We start from the raw sequence: 22,605 nt of genomic DNA, 5'->3' as shown, positions 1-22,605 counted from the left end.
ATTTCCCTAACCATATAAAGAATATTCTGATCATATTTTTAGCTAGCGTGGAACTTGTTTGCAATGGTTCTCTTTATAGTGTGAGAGTCACAACTCTCGAGGTATAATAAAGGTTCAACTTGTGCATTTCATTGAATTTCAACCATGAAAAACTGCTAGTGGAAAATAAGAGTGATTTATTATTCTCAATCATCAAAAAATACATTCTGATACCCTCTATTTGTAATAATCTAATTCTCCTAAAAAGGGAAATAGGGAAACTAGGAAAGTAAAATAAAATAAAAGATTATATATCTATTTCCTCTAATTAGGAAAATTCTAAAGATATTATCTCAAATTACAACACTCCCCCTCAAGCTGGATCATACAAGATTGTATGAACCAAGCTTGGAATAGACAAACCCAATCAGAGATAATGTCAATAAACCAAATTGCACACACAAACAAATGTAGCCCAAGAGACTCCTCAGCATCATATGGAGAATAATGGACAACAATGGACAACCGTGAACTTGCACCATGAAACTTCAACTTGGACAACAATGGACAAGAGCGAACTAGCACAATGAAACTTCAACTTGGACAGCAATGGACGAGAGCGAACTAACACCATGAAACATCAACTTGGACAACAATGGATGAGAGAGATTTCCATCAAAAATGGATGATGACTTGCAGCAGCAAACAACAACAAACTACAAGAACAGATGAAGGGCCTCCAGTGGCAAACAACAACAAAGCTCCAGGAACTGGATTACCATCAGTAGTGAACTTCAAGAACTTGATTTCCATGAGTAACAGATGGGAGGCCTGCAAAGGCTAACAGCCACAAACCTGTAGGGACTTAACCACCCTGAACAACAATGAACCTTTAGGGACTTAATTGCCCTAACAACAACGAACCTTTAGGGACTTAACTGCCCTAACAAAAACGAACCTTCAAGGACTTCACTGTCCTAACCTTTAGGGACTTAACTGCCCTAACAACAACGAACCTTCAAGGACTTCACTATCCTAACCTTTAGGGACTTAACTGCCCTAACAACAACGACCCTTCAAGGACTTTACTGTCCTGAACAGCAACAAACCTTCAGGGACTTAACTGTCCTGAACAACAACAAACCTACAGGAACTGAACTGCCCTGCAGTGGCTAACAACAACAAACCTGTAGGGACTTAACCACCCTACATCGGCTGAAACTTTTCTTCCCCTCACGACTGAACGGCATATGCACGTCAATGACAGAACGTGAAGGTGGAAGAACTGGTGAGAACCGATCCGTACTTGGGGACAAATCTGAAACCCCTAACATCGAATGAGCCAAATCAGCGGGCGGTCTCATAGAACAACTCTCAGTGAGCTGTTACAACAAGGCATTAGAACAACTCTCAGTGAGCTGTTACAACAAGGCATTGGCAGAAACCAAAAACACCAAAGATTGGGACTTATGATGGCATCAAAAGGCCAAAGACAGGTTGGAGGTCCAAAGTTCTCTGCTGGACTACTCCTAAATGGTGATACTTAAACTGTATCACAAGAAGTACGGGCTAAACTCTAGCCCAAGAAGGAAGTTCTCTACAGGGGCTGAAAAATATTTCCCCTCACGGTAAACAGCCGGCAGCGAAAAATTGCAGAGGTTGCAACAACTGACTGCCGCGATGGCGACTGACTGCGCCGACGCCGATTGTGGTAGCAGCGGAACGAAGCACTGTTGCTCGAGAAACAGAAACGAATGGAGAGGTAGAGAACCCTTCGTAATGGAGAGGAAAGAACTGACGCGATGGCGTCGAAAGAGGTCTCCCTGTCGAGAGAACGGGTCATAAAGTGACATATCAGAAGGAGCAAATTACAGAGATGGAGGTCCGGCGACACGACCGGCAGCGGCGCGGTGTGATTCCGACACCAGGAGGGTGGCGTGTGACAAACACGCACCTGAGACCAGCTGAATAAAGGCGGCGCGTGCGGAGGCTTCTGGGAGGTGGATTACGAGGGTTGAGTCGCGCTCCTTGAGGCGCACGCACCCAACCCTTATTTTCGCCGGAGAAAATGACGGCGGCGGTGGCGGCGACTATCGGACTGATTTGGCGCTCGTGGCGGCGTGTGAATGAGAAGTAGCCATCGAAACCGATGCGATTGGCCGTCGCTCGAAGAGACGATCCAGATCTGCTGGTCACCAGTCGAAACTGCGACGGTGGCCGGCGGCAGACAGGGGTAGACGGCGGAGAGCAACATTGCACAGTGGAATTAACAGTGAAGTCAGTTGCCTTTCATGGTTCCCAGAAGAAGAGACTTTCGGTCTTTTATTGGCAGCCAATGAGAATGCCAAAAAAAGGATTGGGCATCACTTAAAATACCCATTCTGTGATAAATTCTGAGATAAATTCTGGAAGTATAGCATATAGCTAGGTCAGATTAAAATCTCTGGAAGTATAGCTTATAGCTAGGTCAGATTGAACTCTGGAAGTATAGCTTATAGCTAGGTCAGATTTTAACTGGAAGTATAGCTTATAGCTAGGTCAGATTTTAACTGGAAGTATAGCTTATAGCTAGGCCAGATTATGGAAGCACAACACAACTGTGTGTAGCTGTTATAAAAAAAAATGTATTTGGTAATATTGGAGAAAGGCCAGAATTCTAAGCAGAACTTGACTAGGGCAATTGGAGCCCATTAAAAACACATGTTAAAGAAGAGACTTTTAGGGACCGTCGGCGGCCATGGCGGCCGGCCGCTGGCCGCTGGCAGTCAACAAAGACAGTGGAAGCGGATCAGACAAGCTCTGATACCAAGTGGAAAATAAGAGTGATTTATTATTCTCAATCATCAAAAAATACATTCTGATACCCTATATTTATAATAATCTAATTCTCCTAAAAAGGGAAATAGGGAAACTAGGAAAGTAAAATAAAATAAAAGATTATATATCTATTTCCTCTAATTAGGAAGATTCTAAAGATATTATCTCAAATTACAACACTGCTCATCTTATGTATTAAATTTATTCACTCAATTTTAAACTAATTTTTTTTACTGAAAGAGTATCTTTTCCCCAATTGGTAATTAATAGATAAGAAATTGTATGATGGAATCAGCATAACATATGGTCATTTTTATGTATTCTACCTGTGATTTGCTAGCTCGATAATAATGGAGCTCGGTAACTTTTTTCAGGAAATTTGTCCTGAAGAAATGCAGAAGAAGATTGATAGCATGTTTACAAAAATGGCAGCATTCTTCCCGGATTCTCACAAAGCTGAAGAGTGTCTGCATAAGTTAAACCAAATTAAAGATAATAGTGTGTTTAAGTTACTTGAAAAATTGTTGGAGGAACAAGCCTTCCCTATGATTGAACAAACTATGAAAGTATGCTGTTTAGTTCCACTTATGCACACAATATTCTGTATCAGTAGTTTGAATGAATTATTTTAATTCAATGTCATGTCTTTTATGTGTGTGGCCTTGTGAATAGGGAAGTGTTAACACTTCTGTACAAGTAGTCATACCCTACATAGTTCTCTTGTGATTGAAAGTGAATTTGTTTTGTTGGTATTAAATAGTAGAGAAGATTAGGAGAAATCTCCCTTATGTGTTTAGCATACACATAGGGTAGTTTATTTATAATGTAAGATAAGGGTTAAACCCTAAATACAAAATGGGCTAAGCCCAATTAACATAAACACACAACTTAACATCTAACACTCCCCCTCAAGCTGGAGCATATAAATCATATGTTCCAAGCTTGTTACAAAGATAGCCAATTCTAAGTCCTCGTAAGGACTTGGTGAATATGTCTGCCAACTGGTTGCTTGAGTTAACGAACTCAGTCTTGATATCTCCGGATATGATTTTTTCTCTAATAAAATGACAATCAACTTCAATGTGCTTGGTTCTCTCATGGAAGACAGGGTTAGAGCTAATATGAAGAGCAGCTTGATTATCACATATAAGTGTCATGTGAGTGACATCTCCAAATTTCAATTCACTAAGTAATTGTTTAAGCCACACAAGCTCGCAAGTAGCAAATGCCATAGCTCTATATTCTGCTTCTGTGCTGGACCTTGCCACAACACTTTGCTTCTTACTTTTCCAAGATATCAGGTTACCAACAATAAAGACACAATATCCAGAAGTAGACCTCCTATCAGAAGGGGAACCAGCCCAATCAGCATCTGAATAGCAAACGATTTTTGTATCGTTGTTAGGGCCATATAGGAAACCTTTTCCAGGTGATCCTTTAATATACTTCAGTATGCGAACAACTGCATCCCAATGGTCTTCACATGGGGAGTTTAGAAATTGACTCACCACACTAACTGCGAAGGAAATGTCAGGACGCGTAACAGTAAGATAGTTTAATTTACCAACTAATCTTCTGTACCGTTCAGGATCTGAGAAAGGCTCCCCCTGATTTGGTAGGAGTTTGATGTTAGGGTCCATAGGTGTCTCAACAGATTTACAGTTCATTAACCCTGTTTCCTCCAAGATGTCTAACGCATACTTCCTCTGAGATATGACAATACCATCATTGGATTGTGCTACTTCAATACCCAAAAAGTACCGGAGTTTACCAAGATCTTTGGTTTGAAAATGGTGACAAAGGTGTTGTTTCATCTGAGAGATGCCAAGATAGTCGCTTCCTGTGAGAACAATATCATCGACATACACTATTAAGTAGATACATCCAGCACTCGAGTGGCGATAGAACACTGAATGATCCGCTTCACTGCGAGACATACCAAATTGTTGAACAACACAACTGAATTTACCAAACCAGGCCCGAGGAGACTGTTTTAGGCCATATAAGGATTTGTGAAGACGACATACCAATCCAGATGACTCCCCCTGAGCAACAAAGCCAGGCGGTTGCTCCATATAAATTTCTTCATGCAAATCACCATTTAGGAAAGCATTTTTGACATCAAGTTGGTAAAGAGGCCATTGTCGAAGAGCGGCCATGGCAATGAATAGGCGAACAGAGGTCATTTTTGCCACTGGAGAAAAAGTATCACCATAATCCAAACCAAAAATCTGTGTGTAGCCCTTGGCAACCAGTCGAGCTTTCAGACGATCAATTGTGCCATCAGGGCCAACCTTGATAGCATACACCCACCTGCAACCAACAACAGACTTTCCAGATGATGGTAATTGGACAAGCTCCCAAGTTCCACTTTTCTGTAAAGCACTTAATTCATCCAGCATAGCTTGACGCCAGCCAGGATGAGTTAAGGCATCACCCACAGATTTAGGAATTGACACAGAAGAAATGGATGAGAGACAAGTGTAAAAAGATGGAGATAATCTGTGGTAACTAAGAACAGTATAATGGGGGGAAGGGTTACGGGTAGAGCGTATACCTTTACGGAGGGCAATAGGCAAGTCAGACTCATTTGCTGGAGCCGGAGGAGACACTGGAGGCGGCACTGGAAGTGAGTCATGAGGGAGACAATTGCGGCGACTATAAACTTGAAGGGGTGGTGGTGAAGGACGATCCTGTGGTGAATGAGAGTCTAAAGAAGGAGGAGACAAAATGGGTGGAGCATCACCAGGAGGATCACAGATAAGAGGAATATCAACAGTAACAGGGAGAGGTACAGAACTAGAAGATAGCTGTGTAAAGTAAAAAGAAGATTCATCAAAAGTGACATCAGCAGAGATAAAATGACGATTGAGGGAAGGGGAAAAACACTTATAGCCCTTTTGTGACCGTGGAAATCCTAAGAAGATACATTTGTGAGACCTAGGAGATAACTTATCAAGACCAGGACTAAAATCATGAACAAAACATGTAGACCCAAAAACTCTAAGAGGTAATGGATGTAGAGGGTCTTGAGGAAATAAGATAGAATGGGGGATTTTGTTATCTAGGACGGAAGATGGCATGCGGTTGATAAGATAACATGCCGTGAGAACAGCATCACCCCAAAAACGTGAGGGTACTTGACCATGAATGAGAAGGGTACGAGTTGTTTCAATAAGGTGTCTATTCTTGCGCTCAGCCGCCCCAATTTGTTGAGGGGTATAGGCACATGAGGTTTGGTGAAGAATGCCATGAGAAGCCATGAAATGTTTAAACGGTTGAGAAAGGTATTCACGGCCATTATCACTACGTAAAGTGCGAATAGAAACCCCAAACTGAGTTTTTATTTCATTGAAAAAAGATTGAAAAATAGAAAACAACTCAGAACGATTCTTCATGAGAAACAACCAAATACATCTGGAATAGTCATCAATAAAGGTAACAAAATACTGAAATCCTAAAGTTGACTTAACACGACTAGGTCCCCAAATATCAGAATGAACCAATGAAAAAGGGGATGACGCTCGTTGTGAAACACTACGAGGAAAGGAACTACGAGTATGTTTACCTAACTGACAAGACTCACACGACAAACTTGATAATTTCGACAGACTCGGAACAAGTTGCTGCAGTTTGGCAAGACTGGGATGACCTAACTGAGCATGAAGAAGGGATGGTGACTCCATGATTACGCCAGCATGTGGAGAAGGGATGAGATGATATAGGCCATGAGACTCACATCCTGTGCCAATCATGTGTTTCGAACTCCGGTCCTGCAACCAAACAAAATCTTTGGTAAATGAAATAACACAACTAAGGGAACGAGTTAGACGACTTACGGACAATAAGTTAAAAGGAGACCCAGGGACATAAAGTACATTATCAATGGATATGGACGGAAAAATATGAACAGTACCAATACCATGAGATGAGACTCTAGACCCATCAACCATCGTTACCGAGGGTAAATTATCCGGACATGACAAGGAAGAAAACAAGGACTTGTTACTAGTGATATGATCGTTGGCACCTGAGTCAAGGACCCAAGATCCGAGAGAGTGAGTCAGACCAACAAAAGGAGTACCTGTCCGTATAACAGAAGCAGATGTAGTGGAACTAGAGTGCTGACGGTCCTCATACCATCTGAGAAATTCCTGAAAGAGTACAGGGTTATTTATGGTATTTGATGAAGTAGGATGGTCTGCAGACAGTGATCGGGGAGGTGGATCAGAATTAGCCATTGCTATAGGTCGAGGAGGACGTCCATGAAGCGCATAACATCTATCAATTTTGTGGCCTAGCTTGCCACAGTGGTCACATTTTGGACGTCCTTTACCTGGCTGGCGAGACCGACTCCGATCATCAAGTTGGACAGCCATGGAGAGGGAGAAACCCTAAAAAGTCCAAAGTGCTCCGATTGACGCAACGACAACAGATCCAGAGAGAGGACGAGGAGGCGAGCACGACAGTCCTGGTCGGCGGCGGATCTCGCCGGCATGCGCGACGGGAAGCGGCGGATCTGGTGACCTTTGCGGCGGCGTGTGGAGGCGCGTGGGTGGTCCGTTCGCCGCGATCTTTGTACCACGGTGGTCGCCCGGCCAAGACGATTCCGATGGTGTGGTCGTCGATCGATTCTGGAACTCCGACGACGGTGGCGGCGGCGACGGCGACGGCAGCAGCGGCAACGGCGGCGGCGATGGGTACCGGAGACTGTGGAACTGGCTGGAACAAAACCTAAGCTCTAGATACCATATTAAATAGTAGAGAAGATTAGGAGAAATCTCCCTTATGTGTTTAGCATACACATAGGGTAGTTTATTTATAATGTAAGATAAGGGTTAAACCCTAAATACAGAATGGGCTAAGCCCAATTAACATAAACACACAACTTAACATCTAACAGTTAGATTAAGAGTTGAGATTCCCATATTTTCTTTTTATTTGCTCTTCCCTCAGTAACCTCATTTTTCTCTCTAATAGTAAGTGACTTGTGTGATGATTAAGCTTTTGGAGTGTTGCATGACTATGATTTGTGAGTGCTCTTGTTGAATTGCATTTTGAGACATTATAATATATGTTGAATCACTCTGTATTTTGAGAATATGTAAGGATTGTTTTCATGTGTCAAGTTTCTTGAACTTTTCTATACATCTTGTGCCATGTTCTTTATGTATATTTTTGTTCTTAGTATTCTGTATGTAGTTATTTTTTTTTTGTATAACCATCCATATTCCCTATTTTATGTCTCCATTTGGTTTATATTTTGCTTGCAGGATAAACATCTGGCAATGATTGGAGGCAGCAATCCAACTTATGAGTTTTTACGTCCACTATTCTCAAAATGTTCATCCAACATTTTCAGCTCAGAGCATGTCAGATGCATCTTAGATTATCTTACCAATAATGAAAATAGGACTTTAGAGGATTCTTCTGCAAATTTTCTGCTGGTAACAAAACGCTTCTTTGTGGATTTTCATACACTTTCTTCTATATAGTTAGTTCTCTTTTTTCGTTTTCTGCTGGTGAAGAGGAAAGGGATAAATCATTCAATCCTCCTGCATGAAAATGGAATTAGGCACTAGACTGTGCAAATCAAAGGATTGTGATAATTATTAGTGAGGCATTCTAGAAGAAGTTTTTATTGTAAACACTGGTACAAAATAGACCCTGCTACAGAATAGTTGACACGATGTTCATGACATAGTATTTACAGTTAAGTTATAATTCTAACAGGCAAAGTTTTAAATAGCACAAGGTAGCTTCTACATTTAACTTCTGAACTTTTATTTATTTTGAGTGATGACAATAATAGAAGAGAATAAATGGTCAATTGGTGCAAGAATGAAAGTCAAAGCATGAATCATTTAACATGAATGGCTTATATTCCCAGGGTCACAGGAATTTTTTCGTGGTTATTTGAGGTTCAAATGGTTTTGTTTGTGTTAGGGTTCTTGGTGACAAGAAACCCAGATTATCCTCTAGATTGGACAAAACAGAATGCACACACCACAACTCATGTAAATGACTTTATTGTTGGAACACACAAACAGAAAACAACCAAGGAAGCAATCCCTTCCTTCACAAGATGTAATGATCTTGTCCACACTCTCTACAATACAAAACGTGTCTCTCACTGACACTTATTTCCCCTTATATACCCTGTACCAAAGCAAACTAACAGCAAACCAATGGGGCCTAAACAAACTAACAACAAACCAATGGGGCCTAAACAAACTAACAACAACCTTGCTGATAGCTTAGGGTGTAGTTTGGTAGGCATGGATGCTTGCCTATGGGGCCTAATCTTCAAATACCCAATCCCCCTCTTTAATCTTCGATGGTCTACGTTTCTGGTTGGCAAATTTTGCCATTTGTCCTTGAGCTCTTTCCAAGTGATACCCTAATTGCCTTAGAGCTTCATCCCTTTGCTGTAACTCCTGTGCCACTACTTCCACTATCGTTTCTCCTGCCACAAATCGAACTAGGGACGGGGCATAAACCACTTCAAATGGAGTGCATTTGGCAGACCCCTGATAATTGGTGTTTTGAACTGAAACACCTCAAATATATTTCAAGGGTCCTGTTCACAACTTCGATCTAACCATCTGTTTCAGGGTGATAGGCTGTACTCATAAGCAATTTTGTTCCCTATATTCTGAATAGTTCCTTCCAGAACAAACTAAGGAATGTAGGGTCTTTGTCGCTAATTATGGAGGAAGGTACTCCGTGTAACTTTACAATATCCCTTACAAACACTTCGGCTATACTCTTTGCTGAATATGGGTGTTTATGGGTATAAAGTGGTCATACTTACTCAACCTATCCACCACCACTAACATCGCATCGTACCCATTGGACTTGGGTAGTCTAACAATGAAATCCATGCTTATCTCATCCCATATAGCCTGTGGTATAGGCAATAGTTGGAGTAATCCTTGAGGTATGGATGCCACATACTTATGCTTATGGTAGACTAGGCATGCAACCAAGAATTCTGTTATGGATTTCTTCATTCCTACCCATTATAATGACTGGGCCACCTTTCCATATGTTCAATAAAGCCTTGAATGACCACTTGTGGACGTCATATGGAACTCAACTATTAACTTCAAAATCCACTCTGATTGTGTAGATAAGACCAGTCTTCCCTTGTAGTGGAGGCGGTCATGTTCTAAAGTGAAGGCTGGGTGTGAATCTAGGCTAGTCTCCAGGTCCTTTCTTATTTTTAGTATAGACTGGAAAGAACACAAAAATAAGAGAGCACTCTCTCCTCCAAGGGTTTTCTCCAATACTTGAAGTCAAGTCCAGGAAATGGGCTATTATTCAAAAGAGAAGACACATTGAGTATGAAGATATATACTGATGCTGACTATGCAGGTTCTATTACTGATAGAAAATCTACTTTTGGGTATTGTGTATTTCTTGGAGATAGTCTGGTAACATGGAGAAGCAAAAAGCAAGATAGAGTATCCCGTTCTAGTGTAGAAGCTTAATTTCGAGCCCTTGCTCAAGGAATGTGTGAAGGACTCTGGATGAAAATCATTTTGGATGATCTTTAAGTCAAAGTGGAGAACCCGGTGCAACTACACTGTGACAATAAGTGTTCTATGAGCATAGCCCATAATCCAGTACAACATGACAGAACCAAACACATTGAAATTGACAGACATTTCATCAAAGATAATCTTGACAGAGGCTTTGTGATTACAACTCATGTTCCTACAGAACTTCAAATAGCATATATTTTTACAAAAGGGCTTCCTCCGGGTAGATTTCAAGATCTTGTAGGCAAGTTGAGAATGATTGATATTCATTTACCAACTTGAGGGGGAGCGTTGTAATTTGAGATAATATCTTTAGAATCTTCCTAATTAGAGGAAATAGATACATAATCTTTTATTTTATTTTATTTTTCCTAGTTTCCCTATTTCCCTTTTTAGGAGAACTAGATTATTACAAATAGAGGGTATGAGAATGTATTTTTTATGATTGAGAATAATAAAATAAGTCTTATTTTCTACTTGATGAATGAAAATGTGATCAAAGAAATTTAGATACCTCATGAATCAATGTATATAGTGTGATGGACTTCTTTAATCAAGAAGTCAATAAAGTGTTTGATTCACACAGAACAAACCGAAACTCAATGAATATCCTCGTTTTATTCAATGAATTGAAGAATACAATGTACCGAAAACAATCAAGGAAGCCTAACCTCCCTCCACTGGACTAAGTTCTAGTAAACTCAACAACACAAAGAATACAGAATAGTTCCCCCCCTTTACAACTAACTCTTTATTTATACTCTCCTATTCCTCTAACTAACTGCTAACTGAAACTCTCTGCTTTCCGCCTTTATTTTAACTCATATATACTTTTAATCCTCTATCATAGTGCAAAAGCTTAAGCCATTAGGTTTCAGGAATGGTTTGCGTGTGTTTTCTTTATCAATGTTGTCTCTATGTCAAAGTTATTAATTCAAAAGTACAGCAGATTTTGAATACGAAGTGATTTATGGATACCCTAGGAATTTTAGAATATTTTTACTATTAAAGCCAAATTGAAGCAAATCTATTTGTTTGTAGGAGTCAGCCAGTAGTCTTTAATTTGAATTACTTTATAAATCTTGCCACTATTTTATTTGAATCAGGCTATTGTTCGATATTTCCCTTCTATGCTGAAAGGCTCGGAAAAGCAGTTCTTATTGTTGTTGGAACATAAAAGTTCTGTTAAGGACAAGCTGATTGAAGTTATGGCAAAGGCAGGCTGTCATATGTCTTTCAATCATAGGTAAACTATGTATGCTGAATGTTTCCAACAGAATTACACACCAGAAAGTCCGCTTTAGCAAAAACTACCACTGTTGCTACTATTTTGATGAATACTTGTATAGCATCTAAATGTGTTTTGTTTTAATTTGAAATTTTTTTTATGAAAGTCCTGTTTTGGACTTTTAAAAGTTTTATCTGTAATTCCTTTTCATGAGAAAAACAATGGCCGTTTTCCTGGACTTCTTATGCAAGTGGCATGTGGGTTTGCCAATTTAGAAAGAATAATATTATTGTTCTGTATTTCAATAATAAGGCCATTGGACCTATGAATACACGAGTCTGCTGTTTATTTTAGGAAATATAGAAAGCTAAATCTAGGAAAACAAATTCTTGTAATTATGGGATTGTTTTAAATACATATTTGTAGTTTTAATAGCAAGATACACCTATAATAAAGAATAAAAGTATAGCAAGGATAAAATTAAAAACTTCCTAAAATACGTAATGAGCAAGACAGTTTTGACACTTTTAGACATTAATTAATTTGTAGATACTTCCATTCATGTTGTCGGCTCGTTAATTTTCAAATATTGGTCTCTCCTTTTGTCAGGGTGGTACTGATTTTGGGGTTTTTCCAATTATGTAAAGTTGACTAAATGTTCTATGAATTAATTTTGGGATTTAAGGTAGTAAAGTTTTAGAGTTAAGTTGGAATTTTGCTTTTAGTTGGAGAAATTTCAGCTTTGAATTAACACTTCTGAGTAAAAGTAGACTAATATTTTACTGCCTTCCTAATTTTGTTTCCCCTTGTTTTCTATATGCAGTGATATTTATCCATTTTTAAGGAGAATTTGCTTGGATGGAACACGTAGACAGGCTAAATTTGCGGGGTCAGCAATTGTTGCTTTAAGTTCTGATCAGTCACTTTTTAGAAAGTTGTATCAGGTATAAATTTTATTGTGAATGCAACTTCCAACTATATGTTTGTTATTTTAATTTTTTAGTGAAGTAAAACAACTATTAAGCACATATTTGCTTTGGCATCATCATTTGGAGATTTTGAGAGAAGAAAGATAAACTTGTAAAGGAAGAAACTGAAATATGTTATAATTATTGGATGTGAGTGTTGAAATAGCTCGAAAATCCATGTAATCATTAAGTCTAAAGTAGGAGGTTGAGGGTTAGATAACCTCTGCCCTAGTTCTCTGTCCAAGTAGCCTAGGACAGAATTTTTTTGCCTTTTAATCTTCCTATTGTATCAACCTTCATATATATAAATACAGAACTATGAGAGGGGTTGTGTGAGCCCTCTAGAAATGTATTTCTCTTTTTTAATCTCAAGTGTGACATTGTAAGATTATAAGTTTCACCGTAACTGGACACTAACTAATTGAATAGGGTGACTAACTAGAGAGAGAAATACAGTACAACAATGCTCATGATAGGATCCCATGAACTCATCTTAACCATATACTTTAACATATGCCTCTGAAGGTGTAGGTGGTTGGACTTGAGGTGGAAGGATAGACATCTTCAGCTTATTCCTCAAGTTGAAACCAAGTGATACAAAGGGCGTGGTGAGAATATCAACACATTGCTCAATAATGGGATTGGTAGTCTCCTAGAGGAAGTATGGTCTTGACATCCTGTTTTAGAGGTAAGAGAGAGAAAAGAGAAACTGAAAAGTAGCTTTTGTATTGATAAATTGCACAAATGAAATCATGGATTCTCTTTATATAGGGAATGAAAAGAAACAGGGGTTGTAGAGAACATCTGATAAAAATACACCTATAATGAAACTGCATCAAACTAATACAACACTAACACCCCTGTGAACTCAAGGTGGGTGATGATTAATAGGTAGAGCAACCATTTTGAATTTATCACAGTAAATAGAAAACACATAAGAAAGAGAGGTTTGGTAAGAACGTCAACCTACTGTACTTTTGTTGACATATGTTAAACATATCGATATTTGGACAACTTTTTCAATAACAAAGAAAAGATCAATTTCCACTAGCATGAAGAACAGGATTATAAGTTAAGGTGCCTGCACTTTCATTATCACAATAGTTAGTAGGAGAGCAATGTGATATGCCTTGTTCTTAAAGAAGAGTTAGAGTCTATAGAATTTCAGCAGTTGTTTGAAAAATGGTGTTGAAAAAGAATATCTGACTGACTTTAGTAACTTGTGAACTTGTGACTTAAATTCTTAAAGAGCACAAGTTTGACGAGGTTGCATCGATAATGTTGATTTGTAATAATCAAGCATGTGTACATGTCTCATCCAATATTTCATGAGAGGACCAAATATATCGAGGTTGATTGTCATTTCATTAATGACAAGACTAAATAAGAAGATATTGCAGCAACTTTGTCAACTCTAGTGACAAATTGTAAATGTCTTAACTATACCGCAGGGCAATGGAGTGTAGAGAACGAAAATAATATATTTTACTTTTTATCATAGTCATGTAACTTTTATTCTAGAGAAAACAAAATATCCTCTATTTGTGCATGGTAAATTATCGAATTTATACAAACTCATCCATGGTATTTTCAAACACAATACTCAGTCCAATGTCTATGTGTTCTCTATTTTAACAAGAACCCTAAAGCTTTTATTGATGACCTTCGCTCCAAGGAAGAAAGCTTCTAACTCTGTGTGCTTGATGCAGGCATGGAAGGTTGGTTATGACGGATAGCTAATTTGCTCATGTTTTTTCAATAGACAGTAGGTGGTGTAATTGTCAGTTTAAGTTATGTTTTAATCTACAAGGCTTTAGCTGTGGTGGCAATAAGACTTCGAAACTCAATTTTAGTGCTTTGTTGTGTTATTGACATTGAGTTTTTGGACCACGAAGAAATGAAGCTAGTGCCAAAAAAGATGCTGGACTTTGAGCTGGATCTTTTGTTGTCTGATTTAAAGCCCAATTTGCAATACTAAACACAGTAAACTACAAGGGAATTGCTAGTGAGGTTGATTGCTATATGTTGAAATAAAATAGAGAAAGGCATAGGCTGAATCTCGAATGTGTATTGAGCTTATAGCGTTATACATTTATAAATAAGAAGATATAAAAAGACGGGCCTAAGCCCATTCCATCTAACACTCTTGTTACAAATATAATTAATTCTAGGGCACATAATAATTTAGTATTTCGTTAATTTTGCATTACAATTATATTTCTGTAAAAAAATTTAAATTATTGATGTGCATTATCTTATATTATAACCCATTATGTTTTCTGTTATAACTTTAGAAAGGATTTTTGGGATCTTTGATATTTTCGATAACACTCTTAATAGCTGCTTTTGAGGGTTGGTTCCCCAAGTGCTTGGGTGCTTATCAAATAGTAGCTAAGCTGGTTGTTGATGTCTCGGAAAGGGATACCTAGGGAGGGTTATGAGCAGTGAGAAAGATGAGTGAGGTGTCATTGAGTGAAGTGTTGTAGAGTAAAAGCTGCCATGATGTTGACATTTAAGAGCAGTGCTACGTTAGGAAGTGAAATGTCCTCGAGTGAAGTGTCTTTAACATTATAACAGCTCTTCACCCCTTTTAAAATGAGCAAAATTGTCCTAGTGTTTGTCTAAAAGCCCTTGTCTATAGTCACCCATGCTTGAACTTTGATTTGATTGTTGTAAAAGCTTTAGGTTCGGAGTTGAGTAATACTTTGTTTCCATCTTATGGCTACTGGCTACTAGCGAACTGAAGCTACCCCTGTTACCATACAAACCTATTTGCTTGTTGGTTGATTTGTTAAAGCTCAGACCGCTCCATGAGCATATTTCAATCTGTCTATTGACAGTAATAACTTAAAGCTATTTGTTACTAGTAGGTGATTTGCTTCTTAGCACTGACAATTAACATTATCCCTTTTTCTGTTTTTTTCTGTATGTGCCCAGGAGCTAATTGATTCCTTATATAGGGAGCGGAATGTCCCTACTATTTTGCAATCTCTGGGATGCATTACACAATATGTTTCCAATTTTGAAACTCAAGTTGAAGAGATCACGTCATATATATTCCAGAAGATCATTCAAGTACTTGAATTTAATAATAAATTGTCTCACTTGTTTAATTTATTCTGCCAGAGCACTGTTGATATTCTGGAAAAATATATTATCTGTTTGAATTGTTCATGGATTAAGTTGCATATTTTTATTAGATGGAGCATTTGGATGATGGTCATTATGCGACATCCTTTTATGATACTGCTCAATGTAGCGAATTTTGTCAGTTAAAGGTTAGTACGAGGAATCAGATACTGCTTTTGATTACAAAGTTCTCATGTGACAATACATAAATATTTTTTCCAATCTGTTGTATGCCATGTTTCTTTTATAAATATATACATATACATAATATGAAAAAAATACAATTTATACTTATAATATAAAAAATACAACATATACATATAGATATTTAAAGAAATCCAAAAATATAATTGTAAGGAAAAGTTAATGAAAGTCAAAAGTAATTAATAATGTAATCATTTCTATAAATTCAAATAACAATAAAGTCAAATTAGAAAACAGAAATTTCAAGTTCAAAACTTGAAAACAACAAAACATAACGAAGGAGGCTGTTGGTTCAATGGTAGGGTGGATGGACTTGCAGTCAGCAGAATTGCATAATAACAGAGGAAGTTGTTGGTTCATTTTGGGTTGGGTGATCTAGGTCAATATTTTGGTGTAATGTTTGGTTGTATGGGCCTACTCATTTTCTTTAAAAAAATATAACATTTGGGCTGCCTTCTGCTGGGAAAATTAGAGAGAAGATTAGGGTTTCACTGCCTTGGGTCATGTGGACCTGAGGCTTCTTCTCTTTTGTTTTCCATGAGTGCCTGCTGCAACTCCTTCATTTCAAATGGGTGTCGTGCTGCCACTTTGCAACTTTTTCCATGTCTGTTTTGTGATGCCATTCGGAGACCAAAAGTCACTTCAATGGGCCATCATGAAAAACTCGCATTGCCACTGTCATGTTCTGGTGGCAAGGTAAAACTCCCGCAATTTTCACCATCTTTGATTTTTGTTGACATTGTATGTGGGTTAGTAAGTCCATAATAGATGACACTATAGATCCAACAAATCTTGTTAGGATAGATTTGGTTACCATCTTATTACGTGTAGGTTTAGGCTTAACTTAACCTTACGAAGTTGGTTTATAAGGTGAAATTTGCATTCTATTTATAGCATAATTTGTCCACAACTCTAGTCTATGTATGATCTCTAATACACCTCCTTATGTTGATGACTCAACATCTCCAGCAAGAGACTATATATTTGCAGGTGGTGAGGTGGCTGGTAACATGATAAGTCTAATACCATCTTAGAAATTAAACTTTAAGCCCAGATCAATCTTAAAAAACTAGATGAAGTTTGCATTTACCTATATACAATAATTTGATAGTATCTTTAGTCGTTGTAGAATCTCTTACCATACTTGGAAAGTTGCTGTCTTGATGTGGTTCCACAACCAAAGCTTGTCGATCACCTTATCACCCTTGTTTCAAATATTGACACCAAGGATTGAGTTTGTTTGCAACACTTTGACACATCTTATTCTTTGGTTTTCTATATCCCTTGGCCTTCAATTTTAATATCATGTTTTTCTCATATGTCCATCATCTTTATAGTTTGGTTACTGTTGTGATGTTTACAAATCTAATATGGGTTTGTATACCTATCTTGATAAACTTGATCCCCTGGTGGATAACTTTCCATTGCTGAAAACTCAATCAAATACTATTGACTCTTTTTGTTTGTACTTGTAACATGAATAGTTGTTGCCTCTTTTCTCTCAATCAACACTTTATGGTTCTCTTGGATCTTGGATACTTAGTTCTAATATCATAAAGAGTTTACTCAATTGTGGACATAATCTCATATCCTGTTAGGATATAGGGTTTTTGGGGATATAAGGATATAATGGGAAATGAGATTAGGATAGAAGGTAGAGGAACTGTATAAATAGATTGTTTGGATAGTTAGAAGGGACTTTTAGAGAGATCTTTGTTGACAGGTATTGACCTGTGAAGAGGGTTAAGCCTCTGTATTCAGTTGTACAGAACATTATTTCTATGAATAATATTCAGTTTTTCCTATCTTTCTTGTGTCTTTTGGTGAGAAAGAGAGTTCTTGATTAGGTTCCCAAATTAGGAACCTAACAATTGGTCCAACCTGCCGGATTGAGACGCCGCCGGAATCGTGTGCGGGTGAAGGAAATTGCGGTTGATAGAATGAAGGCGCAGACATGGGAGCTACGACCAGATTATGCAGCAATACGCCAAGATTATGCTGCAATACGCCAAAATTATGCTGCAATACGCCAAGATTTGCAAGAAATAATGAGGATGATGGGGGTGCGGGCTCACAACAACGACGAACAATCAGGTGGAAGTCAGGCTTCCGTAAACGGGAACCAGCGACAGGCTTCCGTCAAAGGGAACCAGCGACGGTGCGAGGAGGATATTGGAGGGAGAGTGGGTGGCGATTACGGTGGGACCCAAACCCACAATCACGGTGGCGATCACCAGGAGGTGCAGAATCAATGGCGGAAAAGGGTTGAATTAACCGCTTTCGAAGGGCTGGACCCGTTAAACTGGATCAATAGGGCGGAGAGGGTTTTCGAGCTTCAAGGAGTAGCGGAGGAGGAGAAAGTGCGGTTCGCGGACATAAGCATGGAGGGCAGCGCGGGCTACTGGTTCAGAGCCTGGAAGGAGAAAGCCAAGAATCGTTCCTGGGATGGCTTGAAGGAAGCCCTGGTGATAAGGTTTGGAACCATTGTTGAGTGTTTGGCGGCATCGAAACAGATGGGGACGGGGGAAGAGTACGTGCAGGGAGGCGAAAAGGTAAGGAAAGGGAGCGGGATAGAAGACGAGTCATCTGGGGGACGAACGCGAGAAGCGGTTACCGAGCGGTACGAGGCCAAGTGCTGTAGACCAGACTGATCGGGATTAGCCGAATAGAGCGAGGCTGATCGCTATAACACAGGCCGATCGAGAGTTGCCGAGCGGTCAGACGAAATAGAAGACCAGTCGACTTGGGGACGAACGAGCGGTCAGTGGACACAGTCCGAGGCCGATCGCTATAACTCAAGCCGATCGAGAGTTGCCGAGCGGTCCGAGGACATAGAAGACCAGTCGTCTTGGGGACGAACGAGCGATCAGTGGACACAGTGCGAGGCCGATCGCAATAACACAGGCCGATCGAGGGTTGTCGAGTGGTCCGAGGTCAAGCGCAATATCCCAGGTGAGGTTGCCGAGCGGTCCGAAATAGAATTAGACCTGAAGCAGACGGAGTTGTCCACTCTCTCGGCTGGAGGCCCTATTCAGCCAAAAGCGATGAAGCTGCACGGTTTGATAGATAAAGAGCCGAACGGTATAAATATAGTGGGAAGAGAGCCGAACGGTATAAAGATAGTGAGAATTGAGCCGAACAGTAGAAGAGGTTATTGGAGCCCGAACAGTTGAAGGGAACTGTTAGATGTTAAGATGTGTGTTTCTGTTATTTGGGCTTAGTCTATTCTGTATTAAGGGCATTGGCCCATATCTTACAATATAAATAAACTACCCTATGTCTAGTAAAAAACACAAGGGATATTTTCTCCCAATCTTCTCTATTTCTCACTTGGTATCTAGAGCACAGGAATAGTTCCAGTCAACTCCACGGTCTCCGGCACCCATCACTGCCGCTGTCATTCGCCGCACCCGCCGCCGGAGTTCCAGAATCGACCGGCGACCACACCATCGGAATCGCCTCGGCCGGGCGACCACCGTGGTACGAAGATCGCGGCGAACGGACCACCCACGCGCCTCCACGCGCCGCCGCACGATTCACCGCTGCCGCCGCGCGTGCCGGCGCGTTGCCGGAGCTTTCCGCCGCCGATCAGCACTGCCGTGATCACCTCCTCGCCCTCTGTCTGGATCTGTGGTCGTTGCTTCCATTAGTCGTTTAACTCGTACTCTTAATTGTGTTATTTCCTTTACTAAAGATTCTGTTTGGTTGCAGGACCGGAGTTCGAAACACATGATTGGCACAGGATGTGAGTCTCATGGCCTTTATCATTTCCGCCCTTCTCCACATGTTGGCGTAGTCATGGAGTCACCATCCCTTCTTCATGCTCAGTTCGGTCATCCTAGTCTTGCCAAACTACAACAACTTGTCCCGCGGTTGTCCACATTATCAAGTTTGTCGTGTGAGTCTTGTCAGTTAGGGAAGCATACTCGTAGTTCCTTTCCTCGTAGTGTCTCACAACGGGCGTCGTCCCCCTTTTCATTGGTTCATTCTGACATTTGGGGACCTAGTCGTGTTAAGTCCATTTTAGGTTTTCAGTATTTTGTTACCTTTATTGATGACTATTCCAGATGTACTTGGTTGTTTTTAATGAAGAATCGTTCTGAGTTGTTTTCTATTTTCCAATCTTTTTTCAATGAAATAAAAACACAGTTTGGGGTGTCTATTCGAAATTTACGTAGTGATAATGGCCGTGAATACCTTTCTCAACCGTTTAAACAGTTTATGGCTTCTCATGGCATTCTTCACCAAACCTCATGTGCTTATACCCCTCAACAAAATGGGGTGGCTGAGCGCAAGAATAGACACCTTATTGAAACAACTCGTACACTTCTGATTCATGGTCAAGTACCCTCACGTTTTTCGGGTGATGCAGTTCTCACAGCATGCTATCTTATCAACCGCATGCCATCTTCTGTCCTAGATAACAAAATCCCTCATTCTATCTTATTTCCTCAAGACCCTCTACATCCATTACCTCTTCGAGTTTTTGGGTCTACATGTTTTGTTCATGATTTTAGTCCTGGTCTTGATAAGTTATCTCCTAGGTCTCCCAAATGTGTCTTCTTAGGATTTCCACGGTCACAAAAGGGCTATAAGTGTTTTTCCCCTTCCCTCAATCATCATTTTATCTCTGCTGATGTCACTTTTGATGAGTCTTCTTTTTACTTTTCACATCTATCTTCTAGTTTTGTACCTCTCCCTGTTACTGTTGATATTCCTCTTATCTGTGATCCTCCTAGTGATGCTCCACCCATTTTGTCTCCTCCTTCTTTAGACTCTCATTCACCACAGGATCATCCTTCACCTCCACCCCTTCAAGTTTATAGTCGCCGTAATTGTCTCCCTCATGACTCACTTCCGGGGCCGCCTCATGTGTCTCCTCCGGCTCCAGCAACTGAGTCTGACTTGCCTATTGCCCTCCGTAAAGGTATACGCTCTACCCGTAACCCTTCCCCCCATTATACTGTTCTTAATTACCACAGATTATCTCCATCTTTTTATACTTGTCTCTCATCCATTTCTTCTGTGTCAATTCCCAAATCTGTGGGTGATGCCTTAACTCATCCTGGTTGGCGTCAAGCTATGATGGATGAATTAAGTGCTTTACAGGAAAGTGGAACTTGGGAGCTTGTCCAATTACCATCTGGAAAGTCTGTTGTTGGTTGCAGGTGGGTGTATGCTATCAAGGTTGGTCCTGATGGCACCATTGATCGTCTGAAAGCTCGACTGGTTGCCAAAGGCTACACACAGATTTTTGGTTTGGATTATGGTGATACTTTTTCTCCAGTGGCAAAAATGACCTCTGTTCGCCTATTCATTGCCATGGCCGCTCTTCGACAATGGCCTCTTTACCAACTTGATGTCAAAAATGCTTTCCTCAATGGTGATTTGCAGGAAGAAATTTATATGGAGCAACCGCCTGGCTTTGTTGCTCAGGGGGAGTCATCTGGATTGGTATGTCGTCTTTGCAAATCCTTATATGGCCTAAAACAGTCTCCTCGGGCCTGGTTTGGTAAATTCAGTTGTGTTGTTCAACAATTTGGTATGTCTCGCAGTGAAGCGGATCATTCAGTGTTCTATCGCCACTCGAGTGCTGGATGTATCTACTTAATAGTGTATGTCGATGATATTGTTCTCACAGGAAGCGACTATCTTGGCATCTCTCAGATGAAACAACACCTTTGTCATCATTTTCAAACCAAAGATCTTGGCAAACTCCGGTACTTTTTGGGTATTGAAGTAGCACAATCCAATGATGGTATTGTCATATCTCAGAGGAAGTATGCGTTAGACATCTTAGAGGAAACAGGGTTAATGAACTGTAAATCTGTTGAGACACCTATGGACCCTAACATCAAACTCCTCCCAAATCAGGGGGAGCCTTTCTCAGATCCTGAACGGTACAGAAGACTAGTTGGTAAATTAAACCATCTTACTGTTACGCGTCCTGACATTTCCTTCGCAGTTAGTGTGGTGAGTCAATTTCTAAACTCCCCATGTGAAGACCATTGGGATGCAGGTTTTCGTATACTGAAGTATATTAAAAGATCACCTGGAAAAGGTTTGCTATATGGCCCTAACAACGATACAAAAATCGTTTGCTATTCAGATGCTGATTGGGTTGGTTCCCCTTCTGATAGGAGGTCTACTTCTTGATATTGTGTCTCTATTGGTAGCAACTTGATATCTTGGAAAAGTAAGAAGCAAAGTGTTGTGGCAAGGTCGAGTGGAGAAGCAGAATATAGAGCTATGGCATCAGCTACTTGCGAGCTTGTGTGGCTTAAACAATTGCTTAGTGAATTGAAATTTGGAGATGTCACTCACATGATACTTATATGTGATAATCAAGCTGCTCTCCATATTAGCTCTAACCCTGTCTTCCATGAGAGAACCAAACACATTGAAGTTGATTGTCATTTCAAGACTGAGTTTGTTAACTCAAGCAACCAGTTGGCAGACATATTCACTAAGTCCTTACGAGGACCTAGAGTTGATTATCTTTGTAACAAGCTTGGAACATATGATTTATATGCTCCAGCTTGAGGGGGAGTGTTAGATGTTAAGATGTGTGTTTCTGTTATTTGGGCTTAGTCTATTCTGTATTAAGGGCATTGGCCCATATCTTACAATATAAATAAACTACCCTATGTGTAGTCAAAAACACAAGGGATATTTTCTCCCAATCTTCTCTATTTCTCACAGGAACGATAGCCGAACGGTTGAAATCAGGGGGGAG

At 39.9% G+C, this 22,605-nt stretch overlaps 1 protein-coding gene across 7 annotated transcripts in view; it reads left to right on the top strand.

Moving 5' to 3' along the window:
• The window catches only part of LOC108338408 (sister chromatid cohesion protein PDS5 homolog B), a 43,308-nt gene that overhangs the window by 5,681 nt on the left and 15,022 nt on the right, over positions 1 to 22,605 (top strand). For 6 of the 7 annotated variants that reach the window (XR_008250492.1, XR_008250493.1, XM_017575270.2 and 3 more), the window contains exons 11-16: positions 3,171 to 3,362; positions 8,070 to 8,243; positions 11,447 to 11,586; positions 12,392 to 12,512; positions 15,474 to 15,611; positions 15,737 to 15,814. Coding sequence is in view for 5 of the 7 variants with exons in the window: in XM_017575270.2 (XP_017430759.1) it covers positions 3,171 to 3,362; positions 8,070 to 8,243; positions 11,447 to 11,586; positions 12,392 to 12,512; positions 15,474 to 15,611; positions 15,737 to 15,814 (843 nt within the window). In the remaining 2 variants the exon portion in view is untranslated. The remainder of the gene's footprint in view (positions 1 to 3,170; positions 3,363 to 8,069; positions 8,244 to 11,446; positions 11,587 to 12,391; positions 12,513 to 15,473; positions 15,612 to 15,736; positions 15,815 to 22,605) is intronic. The other variant, XM_052880356.1, reaches the window with a different exon arrangement.

The sequence above is a fragment of the Vigna angularis genome, chromosome 7 (genome assembly GCF_016808095.1).
Source record: "Vigna angularis cultivar LongXiaoDou No.4 chromosome 7, ASM1680809v1, whole genome shotgun sequence".
NCBI classification, from domain to species: domain Eukaryota; kingdom Viridiplantae; phylum Streptophyta; class Magnoliopsida; order Fabales; family Fabaceae; genus Vigna; species Vigna angularis.
This window is presented reverse-complemented; position numbering and strand designations above follow the sequence as displayed.